Here is a 22905-nt window from a genome sequence, read left to right on the forward strand (position 1 = left end):
TAAGCGCTTACTGTGCTCTCAGCACATGATTTTCAAACATTCATAACTAATTTATAAACCATTTATTTTTCCCAAGCACGTAAAGCAGCCTCTCCCTCATTCGAGGTTACATACAGGGCCCAGCAAGGAATTTTACACACAAGCCACCGGTGAATAATCCAAGGGCAGTAGAAAGTATCCAAAAAGCTCTTGGGCAAAAATCCTGGCTTCTCTGGCCCTGAGAGTCTTGCCATTGACTTCAATGGGGTTAGGACATCACCCTCAAGTTAAAACTGATCATCTTCATGTGCAGGTAGACTCCCCCCCAAAAAAAAGTTGGAAATATTTTATTCAAATTTACCGAGAAAAACTAACCTCTAAGCTAAGACTAAATATGAAAAGTTTCAACTTGAAAGGGTTTTTTGGTTGTTTGTTTTTTAGGTTATAAGCTCCCAAAATTAGAGACTCTCTCAACAATAACCATAGCTTCATTATTTATCTATCTTTGGGTTTATACCGCTATAGCCAAGTCCCTAGGGGACTGCATGGAGCCTCTGGCACTTCTCCCATACTTGAGCGAAGATTCACATAGACTCTTTTGGCGCACAAACTCTGAACCAGGAAGAGTCTTTATTCCTGTCAAGCGCATTGTCTGTGTTCAATTATAAAGTAAAGCTGTCCATAGTAGGCTTTTGCTGTTCACCTCTCTCAGTTCAGTAGCTCTTCCTTACTGTTATTTCACGGGGCACTTATTTTCTTCTTGTTTGTGCTGTTGCAATTCCTTGTCTTTGGTTACTACAGAAGAGCTTTTGCAGCCTTACTGCCGTCTCTGAAGATAGTCTGGCTCAGTCTTATTTAAATTTATATTGTAGCAGCGGCCAGAGACTTCAACCATGTTGGACCCCAATGTGCTAGGCACCGTACACAGTCATATGACAGGTTTCAGAGCAGCAGCCATGTTACTCTGTATTCACAAAAAGAAAAGGAGGACTTGTGGCACCTTAGAGACTAACAAATTTATTTGAGCATAAGCTTTTGTGAGCTACAGCTCACTTCATCGGATGCATTCAGTGAGCTGTAGCTCACAAAAGCTTATGCTCAAATAAATTTGTTAGTCTCTAAGGTGCCACAAGTCCTCCTTTTTTTTTTTTTTTAGTCAAATGACAGACTCTACAGCCCAAAGAGCTTATGAAATAAAAGGCAGAACAAAGAAGTGGGTGCGTAGTGGAAGATAAAAGGGTGTTTTAGTACACATGAGATGTGTGAATGATTTTTAGCCAATCAGTCGCAGTAACCAAATGTATCTCCTCTGGGAGATCATTATGTAATCAAGCCCCCTGGCTCGAGAGCTTCTCCCTGGGCAATGTCAGGCATGTTGTCCCAAAGGAGCACAGCTGTCTTGGAAAGTCATGAATGAAGACATAGTTTCTGATTAAATCGGGTCCCAAGCTGCTGAGGGCCTTAAAGATAAAGATCAGGGCCTGGAATTAGCACTAAAAGCCAGTGGCTGGTGAAGTGTGCTGATGTGATGTGTTAGCTTTTCCTCCCACCAAAGACTCGCTTTAGTTCTGTTTTATATAACACACTGCTACATTTGCTAAGGCTCTGCTTGAGAGAACAGGCATGTGGGCTATTTTAAATTAGACCTAATATAACACGGTAGAAAATAGTTACAAAGTTGAACCTGCCTACAGCTAGGACAAAACCAAACCTATAGGGTCTTCAGCAATATGGCCACTCTCACCTGCCTTGAGCAACAGATCTGCTTCTGCCTTCAGTCACTATAAACAGGGTAAGAATTCTGAAGGCTTTCCATGCAAAGAAGGAGAATAAATAGTACAGACTGGACATCCTAGAGTTTGTTTAGGTCAGATCTTAGAATGCCCAGATAAATACACAGAATTCTTCCTTTGGGGAAAGTTTGCACAATACTAAATGAAATACTATATGATCCCACATTTAACTGAGTACTGATGTTTACCAGGCAATGAGACTGGATTAGCTGGTGTAACAAAAACTCAGAAAGAGCTCATTATAAAACAGTATTCATGACAAAACAGGCTCTAGAAATGTAAAAAAATCTCCTTGTCATAGATGGATAGATAAAAAGGAGTAGCAACAAAGTTGCCTTATATGAGAGAGCCAAATATATACATCTTGTAGGATAACAAAACAAAACAAAAAAATCTTTGAAGTAACCTGAAACTCCCCCTCCTGAAATATCTAGACACAAGAAGAAAGGATTGAATCTTATGTTTACATTAATTTAATAAAACAGATCAAAAACTAATTACATATGTTACAGTTAAGCTGAGCAACGATTGTAATAAAGTTATATGGTTAATACAAATTGTGACAGAAATACTTTAACAAAATAATTTGTTACGTTGTATTTTGTTTAACAATACTGTATCAACTTACTGAAAGTGAAAATAATATTTTAAACTTGTGTTGTAACGTCAAGAAGCTATTTTGACTCTGAGCTAGTTCTCACCTAGTGTTGCTCCACTGAAGTCAACACCGCCATGTTAAGTTACGCCAGCTGAGGATCTGGGCTCTTTTCTAGTTACTACACCTTTAATTTACAGCCAGAGTACAGACTGAGCCAAACAAGCAAATTGGGTAGCCGTTCATTAAAAGGCTGTTCACACTGTGCTTAATCTATTTTGTTGTTATAGCCCCTGGATTTTTTATTCAACAAAAGTAATTTTAGTTAACTGAAGCTACAATTGGCTTATATGGTATCAAAAGATATTAGAAATTATCTTGCAATGAGAATGGGGCCCTTTGAAATAGTCAAGCAAGCTTGTGAAAGAAGAGGGCCGCTTTGGGGAAGAACAGAGACGAAGACGTTAAAAAGACCATTTATGGGAAAATGGGGCTATTCCCACTTTTATGGAAAAGATGGAAAATTCTAAAGTTTACGTAAAAAGCCAGCAGCAATATTTTTATGCCAACAACAGTGAAGACTGCAAAAAGAAAAGATGCATTTTCCGGAACTGAGAGAGATACAGGCAGCTGAACATTGTTGATAAAAAGGAACCCAATCTTGGGAGGAGATGGGGAGACAGCTGTGGCGTTTGAGTGTGGGACCCTTCTGGGACCAGGGTTTAATCACAATTAGCCGCCAATGCCGAACACGCTATGCCACGATCTACTCTCTTCACAATCACATTTGAATGTCATTGAACTGAGTCATGTGGACAAGCCACAAAAGAAACGTTCAACATTCTGAGAGTGCAGCTCTGCCTACGTCACATGGAGGAAGGAAGGGCCACACTACAAGGAAGGATGGCAACAGGAATCATTATGATAAGACAACAGCAAACCGGAGTGCCAGAGTGGTAGTAAAAGCGGACATGCAACTCTGGCTTGTCATGCACCACAGCAGGGGAAGCCATTCAGGAGAAGGAAGCCTGAAAGGATGAGGAGAAAGAACCAATTCTAAAAAATGCCTCACTGAATTGAGATGCCTTGTGATTTATACCACTTCTCGGAACCGTTTGCAATACAGAGGAAGAGGGACAAATGGCTCCCCCTATCGGAGACGCAACATAAGCCATGAACGTATCAGCTTGGCTTTCTCTTGACATTTTAAACTACTTTTAAGTCAACAAAACAACCCAGTAAGAGTTTCACCCAGGGACCCTCCGAGGAGGGAGAAGAGAGGAGAGCTTCTTGAAAGGAACCCTCAGTGATGAGTTTGTGACTCGGAGATTAGAACACTTTTGTTTCCAAAGGGGGAGATCATAAGTTTGACGTTTTAAAAACAAGCATTAAATTCAGCACTGTTGTGATTCAGCATAGCAATGAAAGGGTCAGGCTGCAAACAGAAAATTACCCAACATTCCTAACTTCAAAACTGAGACAACTCTGGTCATGTTTGCTGCCTTTCCAACAGCCTGTTTGCCACTCTTGGATTGTAGTGGTAACTGATCCAAACTATGCTTTGCTCTGAAGAGAGGTGTAGAATATGTATGTTTATAAAATGTCTCTTAAGAAAAGGGAAAGGAGAATTTGCTTTTCAGGACTTTAATCATTCATGTCAGAAAGTAACTTAAATAAGGACTTGAAGACTTAACAAGGTAGACCTAAGATAGGCATGCAGTTTGGGTAACTGCATGAGTGAAAGGCTAATTAGATGCAATTACACATGCATTTTAAATCTTTACATCAAGACTGGAACTTTTTCTAAAAGGTACGGTATAGCTCAAGCAGACATTATAGGCTTGATGCAGAAATTACTGGGTGTAATTCTATGGCCTGTGTTATGCAGAAGGTCAGGTTAGATGACAATCATGGCCCCCTCTGTTCAGAAAAGTCATATATCTTTAGGGTGAGAATTCCATATTTAACTTGTCTGAAAATTTAACCCAATTGTTCAGTCTTGTGATGTAAAGATATTTACCAAAAAACCTACCCCCCACCAAATCTAAAAAAGCTGATTTTAATACAATAAAAGCATTGTGTTGGCTACCGAGGATACAATATTACTCTATAATAAGTTACTGTGCTTAAATAATTAGTACATCTTTTTAGCCAAGTCAGCCTCTTTGAACTTCTTTTATTACAGCATTTGCTTCTAATAGAATCCACATTCCATAAACTGTTCAAATCCCAGATATAGTTACGGGTGGCATTCCATTCCAAATCCTTTTTTCAGTTGTTCATAACTTTGCTAAAATTGTTCCTTTTGGGCATCAGACTTCTCATACCTGGAAACCAGGTTTCAAATACTTTTCAAGCATTGCACATTGTGCTTTTACAATTCTGCTTTGGTGGCCTGGTGTGATGCGGAGGGGGGAGAAAGGAGGGGAGGGGGGCAAGGGGGAAATCATACCCTTGCAAAAGTTTCAGGTGACTGGGGCTTTGTTTTAGCTTTTAAATGTGGTTTTTCCTTTTAAAAACATAAAAACAAAACCCGTTCTTGTATTGGTTTCAGAGTAGCAGCCGTGTTAGTCTGTATTCACAAAAAGAAAGGAGTACTTGTGGCACCTTAGAGACTAACCAATTTATTTGGGCATAAGCTGTCGTGAGCTACAGCTCACTTCATCGGATGCATTCAGTGGAAAATACAGTGAGGAGATTTATATACACACACAACATGAAAAAATGGGTGTTTATCATGCACACTGTAAGGAGAGTGATCACTTAAGATGAGCTATTACCAGCAGGAAAGTGTGTGTGTGTGTGTGTGGGGGAAACAAAACCTTTTGTAGTGATAATCAAGGTGGGCCATTTCCAGCAGTTAACAAGAACGTCTGAGGAACAGTTGGGGGGGACGGGACTAAACAAGGCTGAACTTTGTGACTTTGTCCTCACCCATAACTATTTCACATTTGGGGACAATGTATACCTTCAAATCAGCGGCACTGCTATGGGTACCCGCATGGCCCCACAGTATGCCAACATTTTTATGGCTGACTTAGAACGCTTCCTCAGCTCTCGTCCCCTAATGCCACTACTCTACTTGCACTATATTGATGACATCTTCATCATCTGGACCCATGGAAAAGAAGCCCTTGAGGAATTCCACCATGATTTCAACAATTTCCATCCCACCATCAACCTCAGCCTGAACCAGTCCACACAAGAGATCCACTTCCTGGACACTACGGTGCTAATAAGCGATGGTCACATAAACACCACCCTATACCGGAAACCTACTGACCGCTATTCCTACCTACATGCCTCCAGCTTTCACCCAGACCACACCACACGATCCACTGTCTACAGCCAAGCTCTACGATACAACCGCATTTGCTCCAACCCCTCAGACAGAGACAAACACCTACAAGATCTCTATCAAGCATTCTTACAACTACAATACCCACCTGCTGAAGTGAAGAAACAGATTGATAGAGCCAGAAGAGTACCCAGAAGTCAGCTACTACAGGACAGGCCCAACAAAGAAAATAACAGAACGCCACTAGCCGTCACCTTCAGCCCCCAACTAAAACCTCTCCAACGCATCATCAAGGATCTACAACCTATCCTGAAGGACGACCCATCGCTCTCACAAATCTTGGGAGACAGGCCAGTCCTTGCCTACAGACAGCCCCCCAACCTGAAGCAAATACTCACCAGCAACCACACACCACACAACAGAACCACTAACCCAGGAACCTATCCTTGCAACAAAGCCCGTTGCCAACTATGCCCACATATCTATTCAGGGGACACCATCATAGGGCCTAATCACATCAGCCACACTATCAGAGGCTCGTTCACCTGCACATCTACCAATGTGATATATGCCATCATGTTCCAGCAATGCCCCTCTGCCATGTACATTGGTCAAACTGGACAGTCTCTACGTAAAAGAATAAATGGACACAAATCAGACGTCAAGAATTTTAACATTCATAAACCGGTCGGAGAACACTTCAATCTCTCTGGTCACTCGATTTCTGACCTAAAAGTGGCTATTCTTCAACAAAAAAACTTCAAAAACAGACTCCAAGAAGAGACTGCTGAATTGGAATTAATTTGCAAATTGGATACAATTAACTTAGGCTTGAATAGAGACTGGGAGTGGCTGAGTCATTACACAAAGTAAAACTATTTCCCCTTGTTTACTCCCCCCCCCCCCAAGACGTTCTTGTTAACTGCTGGAAATGGCCCACTTGATTATCACGACAAAAGGTGTTCTTTCCCCCTCTCCCCACTCTCCTGCTGGTAATAGCTCATCTTAAGTGATCACTCTCCTTACAGTGTGCATGATAAACACCCATTTTTTCATGTTCTGTGTGTATATAAATCTCCTCACTGTATTTTCCACTGAATGCATCCGATGAAGTGAGCTGTAGCTCACGAAAGCTTATGTGCAAATAAATTGGTTAGTCTCTAAGGTGCCACAAGTACTCCTTTTGTTTTTGTTCTTGTATTGCAGACTCTTCTACACTGCGGTTCTCTGGCGCTATGAAGCACTTGTCGTGCTGTCAATGAATAAACAGAACACCATACACAAACAAAGAAAAACAGGCTTTCATTCTTTTATGCCTGGAGTGAGGCAACACCAGAGCAGCAAACACCACTTTAAGCAGCTATACTTTCCTGGAGAGCTTCTTATGCTCAGTGTCAGAGTTCCAAACTCTCCCCACACTTTATATTTATTATGATTAATAAAAGGCATCCACCACAGAGTTGGAATCTTTTTATGATTTTTTGATTTACCAAATAATGTAACCGTATAGAGCTGGAAGGATAAGAGAACAACCAGGCTACAAGTACGACACAATACTGAAAGGAAAAACAAGAGAATAATAAACATTTCACCTCCTGACTCAGCAGAATAGCAGATAGTTATCGATGCACCACAGTATTAATCCAAAAGTTATCAGAGTCTCACTGCATATATGCCATATCTTGTGGTTCTCTATTTTACTCCCATTTCTGTAACATCCATTATTGTCTTGTACTTTACCCCACTGGCTTTGACTGTGATATTTGGGACGGGGCATCTACATTTTTTTAACCTGTTTAGTAACATCAGCATGAGCAGCATACGCAGCATTTTCTCAATAGAAAGTAGTGACAAAGAACCTAACATAAGTTAATCACAACTTATCCTACCCTTTTGTTGTGACATTACAACCTCACCCACAATTCCAGAATGGCAACATAAGAAAATGGACATTCTAAAGACAAAAATTGCAAGCACTCATATAGCACTTTACATGGACAAAGTATTGAACAGCCATTAACTAGTTAATCCTCATTGGACCTCTGTAAGGTAGGTAGGTAAAGCTGCATTATCCCCATTTTACAGAAAGGTAAAAACAAATTTGAAGTAGTTTGCTCAGGCAATTCAGTGGCAGAGCTCCCACTTGAACTCAGGATCTACCAATTCCCAACCCTGGGCTCATTCGTCCCAGACAACACTGTCTCAGCAAAGAACTGCAGAACCCATAGTTCTCACATATATGTATAGTCTCCTAATCCCAAAGGGTAAAATCTTTAAGGGTGCTTAAGTGATTTAGGAGCCTGTGGGTTTATCTACATGGGAAAACTTACCAGCGTAGCTATACAGTACAACTACATGTCCATAGCTATGCAATATAACTCCCCATGCAAACAGGGTCTTTCAGGATTTAGAGTACCCTTTTTATCCCAAAAGTACCATTTAAAGTGATTGGGACTTCCAGTCTTAAGTGACTTTGGCACTTCTGAAATTTTTACCAAAACTAACAAGGGACAAAACGGAGACGTGGGTAATTCTTTCACATCCGCTGTTCCCGGTACTACCCTTATCTACTCCAAGAATCCATGCAAGGAACAAAAAGTCAGCTTCTTGCCACCAAAGAGTTAATTAGTAAGAGTGGAAAGAGTAACACGTGGATGTTGGCATATAGCAGACAGGATCACAAAAGATGCAGAGTTTGGAAAAGAAATAATCCATAAAACTGAACCAAAAGGCCACATTCTTATGCAAAATCAAATTTCCTGTTCCCATCCAAATTTTTTGCCCCCTTTTGAGAGAAAATCCTTGACAGAGTGTCTGGCCCAACAATGGAAAGGTACAAGCACAGTCTAAAAAGTCAGTTATATTTTGCCATTAGCCAAAGTACCAAATGCACACGGGCTTGGTTTACCACTGCCAAAAACAAATCTATAGGAGTCTTAAAAAAAAAAAAAAAAAAAAATCTGTCCTGAACATTCAAAGCAATGGTTTTAAATCTTTCTGACACTGCAAGGGGAAAAATAAAAAGTCTTTCAGCAGCTCCAAGAATTACCTTGGAAGCATTTCAAATACAGCAGGAAGAGTTAATGAAAATGGCCTTTCAACCCTTGACACTTGGGTTCAAATCCTGCCTTACTTCACAAGCAAAAGGAGTTTGTTGAGCTTACCGTAATGCCAGTGGATAGTAGTAACCAGCACCAGAAAAGGATTGCACTACCGCGCACAGTTCTATGATAGCAGCGAGTCTTTCAGTCCAGGACTGAGGTTCATTGGCTGAACTGTGCATGCAAGAAGCTATCACTAAGCACCATTTCTTGGCTCTAGCTAGTAACGTTAATCTCTCATTTTTATAAATATTAAATTCACTTTTTATCAGTCAAACTTCCTGAATAATACAATCAAGATTTTCCAACAAACTGTGTGACTTATAGTTTACTGAAACACAGCTACCGTTGTACGATTAGTCCCCACCTATTGCCTCTGAAGTAAACCTCACGTGTGGCCTCTCACAGCTAACTTTGGAATTTCACCCTGCGATCGCTCTCTAGTTTCTTACTTAGATAATTTTCTCTAGTCCACATTGTCTGAGCGCGCAAATTTCACAAGACTTCTGGCACAAAGCCTTGCCTTACTTCTTTAAATTAAACATAATGCATGAAAACATGAATGAGGCAGAGTGATGAAAATTTCCTAGCATAATTACCTCATACATCTCGCCACAAAGAGCTGTCCCAGAGGGAAGAAAGGGACTATTCATCTTCAGCAGTAGAGAAATGGCATTACTGGTTTAAATCTTAATTTGGCATTTTTCTGTATGGATCATTCCATTATAACTAATTAAATCTGAGGTTGGCACAGTGGCTTAACTGCAGAGTAACACAAAGACCTAGATTCAAGCAACTATCCTGCCACATGAGATCCCAAAACATGTCAAAAGCATTGTTCTTTAGGATATAGCCAAAAGGTAACAGCTGAGTTGCCCCTCCATCACAGCAGCAACTACTGGCCAATGAATACAAGGGAACAAACCTCCGCCTTTAAGTCCATTGCCCAGCTGAGAAAAACTTGGTCCTGCAATGGCTTCCCTCTAAAGGGCCTCAGTTCAGAAAAGCACACATAAGCACTCCGCAGTGCCACTGAAGATGGAATACTGACACAAAGTGTGATAGAAGCCTCTGCATAGACCACTCAGAAGGGTTCTGTGAATCATTAGTAGTCAGCGGGCCACAAATTGAGAACCACAGCCTAAACCGCTCCTCAGAATTACGCAGATATTTCTACACCTCCCACACTGGCAATAAACTAAAGGGAATCATTGGCCTCTACTTCTGCTATGGCAGAAGCATGCCATTTTTTTTTTTTTGGCAAAGATAGATGCAACACAGCCTAACTGTGTGGGTACTTATATGTGCAGCATCCCATAGTACCTGGGGGCGCAATTTATTCCCAGCGCCCCTGCGAAGCATTACCATTCCCATTTTACAAGAGGAAAGCTTTGGTCCGAACGGGTGACTCTGAGAGGTGCTGAGCATTTGCAGCTCTCACGAACATTGGTTAGAGACACAGGTGCTCAGGGCTTCTGAAAATCAGGCACAAACATGGTCTCCTAAATTTGTGAACACTGAGCCCCTTCACCCCCCAGTTCCAGAAAATTACACCAATCAAGCCCCTCTTCAACCCTGGTGTGTTATTAAGGGCCCTACTCAAACTAGTTATTTAGCATGATTTCAAACAGTGAGGCCCTCAGTCAGAGTCCATATGTAGACTGTATGATCCTTCCTCTCCTCCTGTTCATGTTTTCAAGAGCAACAAACTAGTTATCAGTGGCATCTGAATTAGCACCCATTGACTTGAATAGGGTCATTCACACTTCAGCACTTACATGGCAGACTCTCTGCAAACTCAGCCAGATATTACTGCATGTGTTATACTTGGGTGATATTTTCAAGCGTTTTAGTGCAACCATAATAGCTAGAGACTTTTGTTTTTAACAAAAACTGAGACTTCCGGAGAACATTTGGAAGGTCCGCCTGTGCCCTGTTGACTAAGCCTTTACATACTCTGTTCCTATGCTGGGAAGCATGCCCCACATTTTAGGAAACCCTAGATCAAGGCCCTGTCTACACATTAAACTTAACTTGGAATAAGGTAGGGTATGAATTTAAAGAGGATTAACTATTCCTGCTTAATTTGGAAGGAGAACATCCATACATGGAGTTAATCAGGAATAGTTATTTCAGAATAACTTTCTGTGTAGACAAACTGTAAGTGATATGACCAAGGTTACACAGGAAATATGTAGCAGAGGCAGGAACTGAATCCAGATCTCTTAAATCCCAGTCCAATGCCTTACCTACAAGATACCTAGTTTCCCTTCATATGTACCAGACAGAAGGCCCTGCACTTGAAATGCAGACTTGTGTTTTATAAGTGAACAAAGAGAATGGTATGGGAGTTATTTCCAAGAATTGGTGCAGCTGTTTTCCAACTATATATATTACTCCATCCATACCCAAAGAGCAGAGCATGTTGTTTATGGACTCATAGCATCCTTATCTTAAGCATTTTTACTTAGATCTGAGTACCCCAAACAGACCCTCTTTATTCAACGCTTAATACTGAACTATTAAGCAGCCAACGCTGCTACTGTAGAAAGAGACAAGACGAGCCTTACCTGCTTTACAGGTCTTGCCATCATCTTCCAGCTGCACTCCAGTGGGACAGGCACAGCTGTAGAAGGGGTCTCTGGGAGACAGCAGGCAGAGGTGAGAGCAGCCACCATTGTTTTCTTCGCAGGGAGTATGAACTTCAAGAAATCACAAGAACTGGAATTTATTTTACTTCTCTATAGAGTGACAAAGTCCAACTAGACCACTATGTACAGCAATCCATACCTGCCATACAGACATCACCACTCCCATCCAGTTGTGCCCAGCCTCAGCACTAAAGGACAAATGAGCTATAAAGCTACAATTTTTCAAAAGAGACTGGCGATTGTGGGTGCCTCTATTCTTAGGTGCCCAACTTGAGATAATTAAAGGGGCCTGATTTTCAAAGGGCAGGTGCTCAGCATTTTCTGAATACCAGGTTCCTTAAATGTGTTTTCCATTGGGCACAAAATAATCAAGGCACCTAGCAAAGCCATTTTGGCAAACTAAAAGAAAGTTTTTCTATAACCAAACAGCATTATATGGGGAGAAGGACTTTTGAGGGGGGAATGGAGGTTGCTACATTGTGGTGGTAGTGAAAAATCTTTTCAGACCCAAAATCTTTCACAAAGGTTTAACATTCTAGCATCTCCAAACATCTGACGCAGTGGGGGAAAACAGAGCAATGTCTTGCATTTTCATTCATTTTTGGAAAAGAGGCTACAAATGTCTGAACCTTTCCCTCTCCCTCTCTTGCCCTGCCACCACTTTTTAAAACATTTTTGAAAATGCAAATGCAATAAATTGAAAAAAATCTCTGAATTTTAACTGGAATAAATAAGACCATAAGAGATACAAACCCTCTATTTAAATAATTCCAGAGAACGTTGCCATGTTTGAATGATTGCAAGCTGCCCATGACTGCCCTGGAATCACCCACATCACACACAAAACAGTGTATGTGCATGTGCGCGCATGCGAGCACAGATATATAATTTGCAGCTATGCACAGCTCAATCCATCGTCAAGTTCTGTGAGGTTTTTTTAAGCTGTTAATAAAAGAGCTGGGGTGATTTGGTTTGTTTCTTGCTTCCACTGAGAGCCATGCAAAAGAAGAGGGGGAGGAATCTGAACCTGATCCCAGTGAAGTCAATGGCATCTGAGCTATTTACAGCAGATGCTATTTCCCTATGCACCACGTTTTCCTTGCTACTGATCCAGAAATACTGTGACCCAAGGGTGGGACATTCCCTCAGTTCAGAGAAATGACAAGAATTCAGCACACACACACACACACACTCCCATCTGGAGCTCTGGGATTTGCGATGGCACTACACATACCTCACAACCTCCACTGAAATCTTACACCTGTTTCTCAGCTAAGCAGATCCCAAATTCCTTTTATTTACTTCAAGCCTGTTTACAGCCTTCCTAAAACTACCTTAAAAAACACAGCATTACATTCAGGGAACAAACCTTTCAGTTTGGTTAAATTTAAGAGTAAACCCAGAAGGCAGAGCTTCTGGTGAAGATACATAATGCTTATCCCCAGGGCTAAATTACACACATATTTCCCTTCTGGTCCGATTCAATCTGTGCCCTATGTACTTTGCTCCACCTCCCGCAACTACCATTCCCAGGACAACACTGGAAGAACATAGGCTAACAGCTCTGCGAAACACAACACATACAATGGGGCATATTCTCCTCTCCATCCTTTGCACAGAACTCCCAGTGATGATATTGATGGGAATTCCATGCATACAGTATAAAGGTAAGAATATGAGCCCCAATGTTTGTTTCATACAGCAGCCCAGATCTTTCCCTTATGCCCATTCTGGAGCCCTAAAGTGGTGATGTTAACTCATGAAATTGTGGTCACAAATTGGCAATAACCTAGAATCAAATCCGCCCTGTAAAAAAAAACAACAACCACCCTCTAATTCCTTATACCATAAGGAATACAATGTGTTACATTCCTTCTATTGTTTGTTTGTTTGTTTTTTTAAATTAAATGACTTTTTAAAATAAGATGGACGGAGCTAACATTTCCTGCCATTAATCTCCAGATACCAGACCTTAAAATCCTAACAAAGGTCACAGGGTAAAATGAGCTTACTGGTCTTACCCCAGGGCCTTACCTTTGTTTGGATAAAAGTTTCTAACAAGCCTCATCTACACTAGAGATTTTTCCAGTGTAACATTTAAGCAATGTGTCATATAGACTTGCTACAGGCAGGATGAGTGGACATGGTGTTTAAATACACTGTTGGTTGCCTGGAGCCTTGTCTACACTAGCATTCAGCAGTGACTGTGGGAAATGTTGAGCAAAAAACCTGAGTGTAGACATACAGTACTCTTTGGTCAACCAGTGTGAATGGAGGAAAAAAATGTTTTAAGAACACATTCTGTCCAGATTAAATCCTGCTTTGGCCCTACTCTCACTTGCCAGCCAAATTCTCTTTGAAACCACTGCAGCAGGTATCACATTTGAAGGAAATTTAAAGCAAGCAAATAAGCTTATGAGGCTGAAGTTAAACATCATGAAGGAGCAAAGTGCAAAAACAAAAAGGTTTTGCTTTGCAGCTCCTATTTAATCAAGTTATCCTCCCAACACCCCTCTATGATAGGTTAAAATAAGTTTCACCTTCATTTTCTAGATGGGGATAACAGGGAAATGTTTATCCAGAGCCACCTAGCAAGACAGTGGCAGAGGATTAGAACTCAGGGAGTGCCTAGCCTCCAATCCCACATTCAGTCCACAAGTTACAAGTGACTTCCAAATAGTGAAGTTGGTCCACCATGGCTACTCTTAGGCATCAGAAACTGGTGTGGCCTCAAACAAAGGGATTCTCCTCAGATTTTTAATTTATACCAAGAATGATGAACCTGATGGTGCACACAGCCAACTGACCTGAAGTCAATGGGATTTTTACCTACATAGCACTGAAGGACTGGCTCCAGAATGTTTACGAGCTGCTTTGCTGCCAGTCTGACACCCACACTACACATTCCCACAGGCGAGATGCCTGTGAAGTCCTTAAATTTACATGACTAGGTCTATATGTCCCAGATCTAGAAGAGCAACTAACATATGTAACTAAGCTCATGAGTATCCCTCACTGATCTGAATGGGGCAACTCACATATTTAAAATTACGCCATTGCTTAATTGTTCTGCTGGACCTTGGTTTATGTTACCAAAATGTAACATAATTCAACCTGGGATTTTTGAAGAAGGCTAAAGGAACTAAGTATCCAATCCCTATTAAATTTCCAGAAAAGTTTAGCGTCTAATTTATTTATGACCCTTTGAAGCTATCAGGATCTAATTCACACGACATTTTTATTAGTATCATTTTTCTCCACCAAAACCAATAATATTTATACAGTGCGTTAGAGAGATTACAGAAAAACCTGAAACATACAGTATGGCTGCCGCTCCGGGCTCAAGACCTGGATATCCATTGGTGAGTAAAGTGCATTCAGTATTTCTCTCTTTTTCTCTCCGGTCCTTTTGTCGCAGGCATGAATGGAGCGAGTCTGCCAATCTGTCCAATACAACGTCTCTCCAGACAACGTCAGCGCAAATGGGTGAGTGAGACTCCCTTCCACAACCTTTTGCCTAAGGTGTGAAATAGGAGAGAGAACATGAAACATTAATAACATTGATTCTGTAAATCACCAGACAGACAGGTATCTGGGCTTTTTAAAAGTCACATTTTTATTTTTTATATATAGCGGGAATTTTTAAAAGTCACACTTTTTATATATAAACCCTTATGTTTTACAACAGCCTCTGTTGTTAATCTGCCATCTGTTCATTGCTTCCAACTCAAATCCAAAAAACGTTATCCACCTCATTTTAAACGTGGTCACTATGGTAGACTCCAGAAAAATGTTTCCAAAGTTTTCCAAAACTGTGATACCAGAATGTAAATTAAGCAGAAATTTGACAGAATACCAGCTTGACTCTCTTTAAGCATATATATTTAATGACCCCAGTTTATGCCATGTAAAATATTCCAGGACATCATAACGGAGGGCACCTTACAAATGTATGCAATAAAAATTTATGCCAGATTTGTAAATGGAAAGTTAGACTATGACTGCTTCATAGCAGTCAAGTTGGGAATATGCTAGGCAATCAAGAAACAAAAATATATTGTGTTTCATAGCAACAAGAGCTCTGATTGACCCCTGCAAGGCAACGTCAAGGTTCTCTAACGTAGCTGAACAAATGTCCGAAAGTTGAGTCCTAGAAGAAATGGAGACTGCAGAACACTCCTTGTTATTAAAATGCTAATTATTATTTTTGTCCTCATGCCACATCTGGCATCACTGCCCAGGTCTATGCCATCAACTTCCAGTTCTTCTTTTGTCTCTTTATCAAGGCCCCACTCTCTTCATTACATCAAAGAAATGACTGAGGCAAGTGCCCAGACGTTCTCTTTTTAAATTATCCCACACCATCACTTCCCATCAAGAACAGTTTCTTCAGATCATCAACAGAGTATACTCCTCAGAGAAATTTTTGGATATCAGAGCAAGAACATCTGTGCTGAATCTCACAAAATCATGGGTCATCATTGATGGCATCTGGTATGACATTTTCGGGTGCTAATAAGAGCAAGTGTCTTCACAATGTGAAGACCCACCTCATCTCAGGATTAGGAGAAAGAATCATTACTACTATTTCTCAAAACCTCTTACCCACTGGAGCTTCAGTAATTTCCTAATCTCCTCTCAAACAGAATTATATCCTTGCGAACGAATCTTTTAATGCTGGAAGTGCTGGTTACTATCGAGAATGGCTTTCTAAGAGTTCTGTACACTTTTTTTCCTCTATTAACTGTGGTTTAAACAGAAATAAGAGTGATTTATTCCTTGAGGATTTTTCTTGATCAATAGCTTTGTGGACTTTTCTTATATTTCTAAGTAAATATTTTACACACACACACACACACACACACACACACACACACACACACACAAATGAGAGGCCTCCTTTATACTGGACTTTTGATATTCGCCATTTACTTTGCATTAAAGTTCTTAGGCCTACAATAAGAAGAGGTTATTCACCTGGTGTAGTAACTGTTGTTCTTCGAGATGTGTCCTTCTGTGCTCCATTTCAGGTGCACATGTGCCTCTTGAGCCCTTGATCAGAGATTTTCTGTTAGCAGTGTCCATTTGGCCTGTGCATGCACTCTATATAACTTTGTGCCATATACCCAGGGTATATAGAGCTGCATGGGTGAACTGTCCTCAGCTCCTTCTCTACCTGAACATCCAACAAAGAACAGTCCAAAGCAGAGAGAGGGTAGTGGAGCATCCACAGCAACACACATCTAAAAGAACCAGAGTTACTGCACAACATGGGTAACCTTCCTCTTCTAGTAGCATCCCTATGGGTGCTCCACTTCAAGAGACTCCCGAGCAGCATCCTCACAGGGAGGAGAGCGCTTTGGAAGCAAGTTCAAGACTGAAGACAATACAGCAGAACCAAGCACCACATCAGATCTGATGGCGTGGACCAAGACACACTGTTTAGAAAAAGCATGCACTGAGACCCATGTAGCAGCTCTGCATACCTCAGACTCAGGAATATTTTTGAGTAAAAGCTCTGGATGTTGCCTGTGATCTGGTAGAGTGTGCTACTATCCTTTGTGGGAGGTGGAACACTGGCTGCATCATAACAAGGAACAATCTACTCAGAGATCCACCTCCAAAGTCTCTGTGTAGAGATTGCGGACTCACTGGATCTTTCTGAGATCGAGACAAGCAGTCTAGGTGATTTCCGAAATTGCTTGGTCCTATCTACATAAAAGGCCAATGCCCGTCTCACATAAGTATGAAAAGAGGTCTCCCATTGCGACTAATGTGATTTAAGGAAAAAATTTGGTACAAGAATGGCCTAGTTAAGATGAAAATCCAACACCCCTTTGGGTAAGAATTTAGGGTGTGGCCATAAAGAGCACCTTGTCCTTGAAAATACCATAAATGAGGGGGGGTTCCCATTTAGGCCTCCATCTCCCCCAACCCTGGTGGCCGATGTGGTAGCTACTAGAAAGGCCAGCTTCACAGATAAGTGAAGCAAGAAGCAATTTGACATAGATACCTCAAGAAACCTCCGTTTGAACCTAAGTATCAGGTTGAGATCCCAAGAAGGAGTAGGATCCTTAACCTGGGGGTAAAGGGTCCCTAAACCCTTAATAAGTCTTGAGGACTTGAGGAGCAAATATGGAAAACCTTTCTAGTGGGGGCTGAAATGCTGATATTACAGCCAGATGAACCTTAATAGAGCTAATTTTTTCACGTCCAGTAGGTAATACAAGATGGTTGCGAGTGAAGAGGATACAGGCACAGGAGAGTGACACCAGTAGTTGAACCTTTTCCATTTCTGAAGGTAAGTAATTCGAGTTGATTCCCTCCTACTGTTTAGTAATACCTGTTGTACTCCTGTGGACCAGGTGGATTCTAATCCTGTGAACCATCTAGGAGCCATGCTTGGAGGTGGGGGACCTCTAAGGATGAGGTGAGCCACGAACTTGAGACTTTATGAATTTGTTCAGTCTTATCAGATCTAAGATCGGTCTCCATTCTCCATCCCTCTTTAGCATGAGAAAATACTTTGAGTAAAATCCTTTCCCCCTGTGATGAGAGAGTGTACACTTTTAAACTCAGTATAGCCTCATGAGAGGGGGCCCCTGAAATAAAGTGGGTGGTACAGCCCAATGTTACAAGCTCCAGGACCCAATTGTCCATTGTAATATGCCACCAAGACTGTTTGAAATGGGAAAGGTGGTCTCCAAAAGACAGAATATGGCTGGGTGAATGGTTGCAGCTTGCAAATTAGAGGTGATGGAAGAACTGAACCCTTGACAAACCCGTCAAAATTATTGTTTCAATTATGACTGGGTACTCACAGAAGGAGGGTGAGGAGCTCTCTTCCTCTGGAACCTGTCTCTCTTTCTAGTGGGTTCGGTGGTTTCGTGAAATCCAGAGAACTGGGCAGGGTGCAATCTATGGGCAGTATGAGATCTGCTAAATCTCCTCTTGTTCATAGAGGTGTATATAGTGTGACAGGGTCGGGCCGGATGGCTACAGGAGAGTAATAGAAAGCAGATATATTAGCCCCAGGTTACGTAGGTCCCTTTTCCCTGGGTAAGGTAACTGGGAAGGTGACAGAACAATCAGGAACCTTCTGGAGACAATTAATACAGGCAGGCTGATTAGAACACCTGCAGCCAATCAAGAAGCTGCTAGACTCAATTAAGGCAGGCTAATCAGGGCACCTGGGTTTAAAAAGGAGCTCACTTCAGTTTGTGGTGCGCGTGTAAGGAACTGGGAGCAAGAGACAATAGGAGCTGAGAGTGAGAACGCATGCTGTTGGAGGACTGAGGAGTACAAGCATTATCAGACACCAGGAGGAAGGTCCTATGGTGAGGATAAAGAAGGTGTTGGGAGGAGGCCATGGGGAAGTAGCCCAGGGAGTTGTAGCTGTCGCACAGCTGTTCCAGGAGGCACTCTAGACAGCTGCATTCCACAGGGCCCTGGGCTGGAACGCAGAGTAGAGGGCGGGCCCGGGTTCCCCCCAAACCTCCCAACTCCTGGTCAGACACAGGAGGAGTTGACCTGGACTGTGGGTTCACGAAAATGGCCAAACTGAGGGCTTCTGCGAAGCTCCAAGGTGAGCAAATCTGCCAATAAGCACAAGACCCACCAAGGTAGAGGAGGAACTTTGTCACAATAGCCAGAGATCTCCGGATGGCCTGGAACTCCTTCAGTATTGGAAAGACTCATCTGCAGTCCCAGAGAAGAGCTTCCAACCACCACATAACAGAAGGTCCTCAACAATATTCTGAAGCTCTCTTGGAAACCATGACACCCTGCACATAACAACTGCACTGGAGATAAGTCTCGTGGTGGTGTCCACAGCATTCTGGCTAATAACTGACCCTCCATGATGATGGCCTGAAAGTGTTTTCTATGCTCCTGTGGAAGGGCTGCAAACTTACTGTAATTCGTGAAGTCATACTTGGCCATGATCACCTGATGGTTTGAGATCTGAAACTGGAGAGTTATCGATGAGTAAGCTTTTTGTCCAAAAAGATATAGCCTCTTCTGATCCTTATCATAAGGGGAAGACCTAGAGTAATGCTGTTGACCCCTCTCATTTACAGCATCACTACCAGGGTATGAGATTGGTTGTGGGGGACAAAAATCCTGAGTCCCTGAGAGAAACATAATATTTCTTTATCTGCCTGCTTGCAAGTTGGCAGGACGGTGACAGGAGTTTGCCGCACAGTCTTTGCAGCTTCTAGGAGAGCTTCATTAATGGGTAGCTCAAGCCAGGTGGGTAGTGCCGACTGCAGAATGTCTAGAAGCTTGTGTTGTGAGTCTTTAGCCTCCCCAAGGGGTATCCAAGAGTGTCAGCCATGCTCTTCACAAGGTCCTGGAATTGGCGAAAATCATTGGCCATTGATGGTGGTGGAGGCATGACTGCCTCATCCAGAGACAAGGATGAAATAGAAGTTTTGAGGGTGGCTTCCTTATCCGCCTTCGGCCCCAGCTATACAAAGGTCTTCTCCTGTTGGGGGTTTGGTAGAAGAGACGGTGTAACTATAGCCCCTTGGTGCAATGGAGCTGTAGGTTTGGCAAATGGCTGCCAATACACTGCCCAAGGATCCCAGTATGGCCACTGGGGGGGGGCATATGGGAGAGGGAGTGGCAGCCAGGATCCCACCACTCCTCTCACAGACAAGGATCCTTGTCAAAATATGGGTTCTTATGCTAATGCGTAGGGTAACCCAATACTTATAAAGAGGAGACTGACTGAATGTCTCCTTCATCCTCCTCAATGTCCTCCAAAGGGGAGGCCCCAGGAGAAAAAGGTGGAGAATCTTGCGGTACCAGGGAGCAATGGCAATCCAGCAGCTGGATCTTGGCACCAAGAGTCATTCAGTACCCAGAAGCAGTGGGGACTCCAATTCGTCCAAAACTGACTGGTCCCTGGAATAGCAAAATTCCTGTGGTACCAGGTGGGTCAGTACTGATGCAGCAATTGAGGTGGACAGTACCATGGATCTGGAGCGCATAGGCACCGGGGCCAAAGGTGTCTTGGTGCTTCGATTGTGCCAGTACCGACAATGCTGAGTGAGAAGGCACCGATGGAAAGTCTAGTGTAGATGGTGCCAATCTAGAGGAGTGTATATCTGGGCCTCCCTATCTTTCATAGGTGGTAGCAGGGGCCTGCTGGAGGCTTGCTTTCCCAAAGCGCTCCGGGATCTCCCAGCCCTGCCACTACTGGAAGAAGGGTCCTTTGCCTTCATGGTACTGAATTGAGAGATGCCTCTGACACCAGAGATGTGGCAGGAGATAGGGACCTTTTGGGAGCTAGCTCCTTGTGGTGGGAGACCGAGCTCCTCCTCTTTGGAGCTTTCCCCGAGTCCTCCGAAGTCTTCTCTCTCTTAGGGGAGACCAAGCCAAAGGGGCACTGGATCTGTCTGGAGGCTGATGTACACTGGGGAGATCTCCTGACCTGACTCGGACACAGGTTGAAGAGAGCACTCCCTCAACAGAAGGCTCACATTTAGTTTCCCAATTCTTCCATGCTCCAGATTTGAGAGCTACACAAAAGTTACCCTTTTGGGCAATATGGGACTCTCCCAAGCAATGGATATACCCTTAAAGAGTGGCTGTTGCTGACTGGGACAGCCTCCCAACAAGAGAGGCAGCATTTGAAATCTGGTGAGCCCAGCCTGCCCAGACAAATTCCCGTGAAAAAAAGGAGAGGGGGAAAAAACCAAACCTCTCACTATTATCTAACTAATTCTGCACTAATAAAAACTAACACTAACTAGAAACACCAGACTAACTAAAAACAACTGTAGAACATGCCATGACATGCACTACAGCTCCTTCTCAGGCCAAGGCGGTAGAGAAGGGACGGAGGGTGATTTGCCCGAGTAGCTCTGTATACTCTTGGTGTTCGGCACAAGGTTTTATAGAGCAGGCTGAACAGAGGCTGCTAATGGAAAATCTCCAATCAGGAGCTTGAGAGGTGCATGGGTACCTGATGTGGAGAAGGATGGACTGGAACCCACACAACTGAGAAGTTTGGAGCTGCTTCCAAACTTGGTGTTTCCAGCCAGCTCTAACTCACAAACTTAAGTTCTGATCCTGTAACACACACTGAAACCCCCTGCTCATGTGTGGAGCCCCATTCACTTTCATAGGGCTGTTGCTCTGAGTCAAGCAATCAACTGCATATAGTTCATTGCAGGATCTGAGCCCTATTCATCATTCTGCAGTGCTTTCCCTCATGTTACATGTCTCTCGTTGAATTGATCTCACATTGCTTCCAGTTTTCCTTAACCTCTAGATAAATATTATAGCCCCAATCATCACGACAGATGAATCCTATTTTAAACATTTTTTTTTGGAGGTATGCCACTGATTTGGAATGAGCAGAACTGCAAACCACAAAATGTAATTTTACAACACATCTTTTGTAATCAAGAGATCCCAAAAGTTTATGCACACAGTAACAACTTGGTGAATTTCAAAGCTCAGCAGTTTTTGGTGCAGGGACATTTTCTTAGTAAGTGGAAAGCAAGTATGACAAATTTCCAGCTTGTTAAAAAAAACCAAGTCTTAATTGCTTACTTCTTGTGTTGTGAAAAAATGACTCTCTTCAAACTACAAAAACAATCCAGATCAAAGTAACATTGGTTAATATATACATTCAGAATCTTCCAGATAGAACTCTGAAAGTTCACAGAAGTGAGACGTTCCCCAAGGAAGGGAAAAACAGAAGAAAATATCTCTTGTAATGAAAGGCTTGTCTTCACTTAAAGCGCTGTAGCTGCTCTGCTGTAGTGTTTAGTGAAGACGTTACCTACACCAATAGGAGAGCTTCTCCCATGGCTGTAGGCACTCCACCCCGCTGAGCAGTGGTAGCTATGTCAATGGGAGAAGCCCTCCCATTGACCTAGCACTCTCTACACCAGGAGTTAGGTCAGTATAACTACATCGCTCAGGGGTGTGGATTTTCCATACCCCTGAACGACACAGTTATACCAATGTAAGTTTGTGATGTAGACGACCGCTAAGAGTCAGACCTTCATTTGTACCATTTGTGTGCAGGAAGTAGGGGAGAGAAGAGAGGTTAACACTGATGGAAGACAATCCTGTTTTAGTGTCATAAACATAAGCTAAATTTTCATAACTGTTTTGAAAAATTACATACAAATTTTTACATACACCTATTTGTATATGCAAAGCTCATTTTATGCACATACATTAGGTAAGTATTTGCACATGCATATGCAATGGTCACTGTATGCAAAATTTTTATGTGCCGTTTTGGAGGTAGAGGTAAGGCTGCTTTGAAAATCTGACTCTGTAAACAATCAGCAAGTGATTTCTCATAGTAATAAATCACTAAAGGAATAAAGAAAAACCTAACCTTCGGTATTCTTACCTTCACTTTCCACCCTTTGCTGTAGTGCCTTTCCTAGTAAGGATGATGTCTGAACTTGTGTAACTTTCTAGTTCTGGAGCATTTGTATTGAACTATGCACTGTCTGTA

At 42.3% G+C, this 22905-nt stretch overlaps 1 protein-coding gene across 2 annotated transcripts in view; it reads right to left on the minus strand.

The window, feature by feature from the left end:
- LRP5 (LDL receptor related protein 5) overlaps positions 1 to 22905 on the minus strand; it is a 252541-nt gene that overhangs the window by 141750 nt on the left and 87886 nt on the right. For both annotated transcript variants that reach the window (XM_074954716.1, XM_074954714.1), the window contains 2 exons: positions 14738 to 14934; positions 11337 to 11468 (listed from right to left, as the gene is read on the minus strand). In XM_074954716.1, coding sequence (XP_074810817.1) covers positions 11337 to 11468; positions 14738 to 14934 — 329 coding nt within the window. The remainder of the gene's footprint in view (positions 1 to 11336; positions 11469 to 14737; positions 14935 to 22905) is intronic.

This window comes from Natator depressus, chromosome 6 (assembly GCF_965152275.1).
Source record: "Natator depressus isolate rNatDep1 chromosome 6, rNatDep2.hap1, whole genome shotgun sequence".
Lineage (NCBI taxonomy): Eukaryota > Metazoa > Chordata > Testudines > Cheloniidae > Natator > Natator depressus.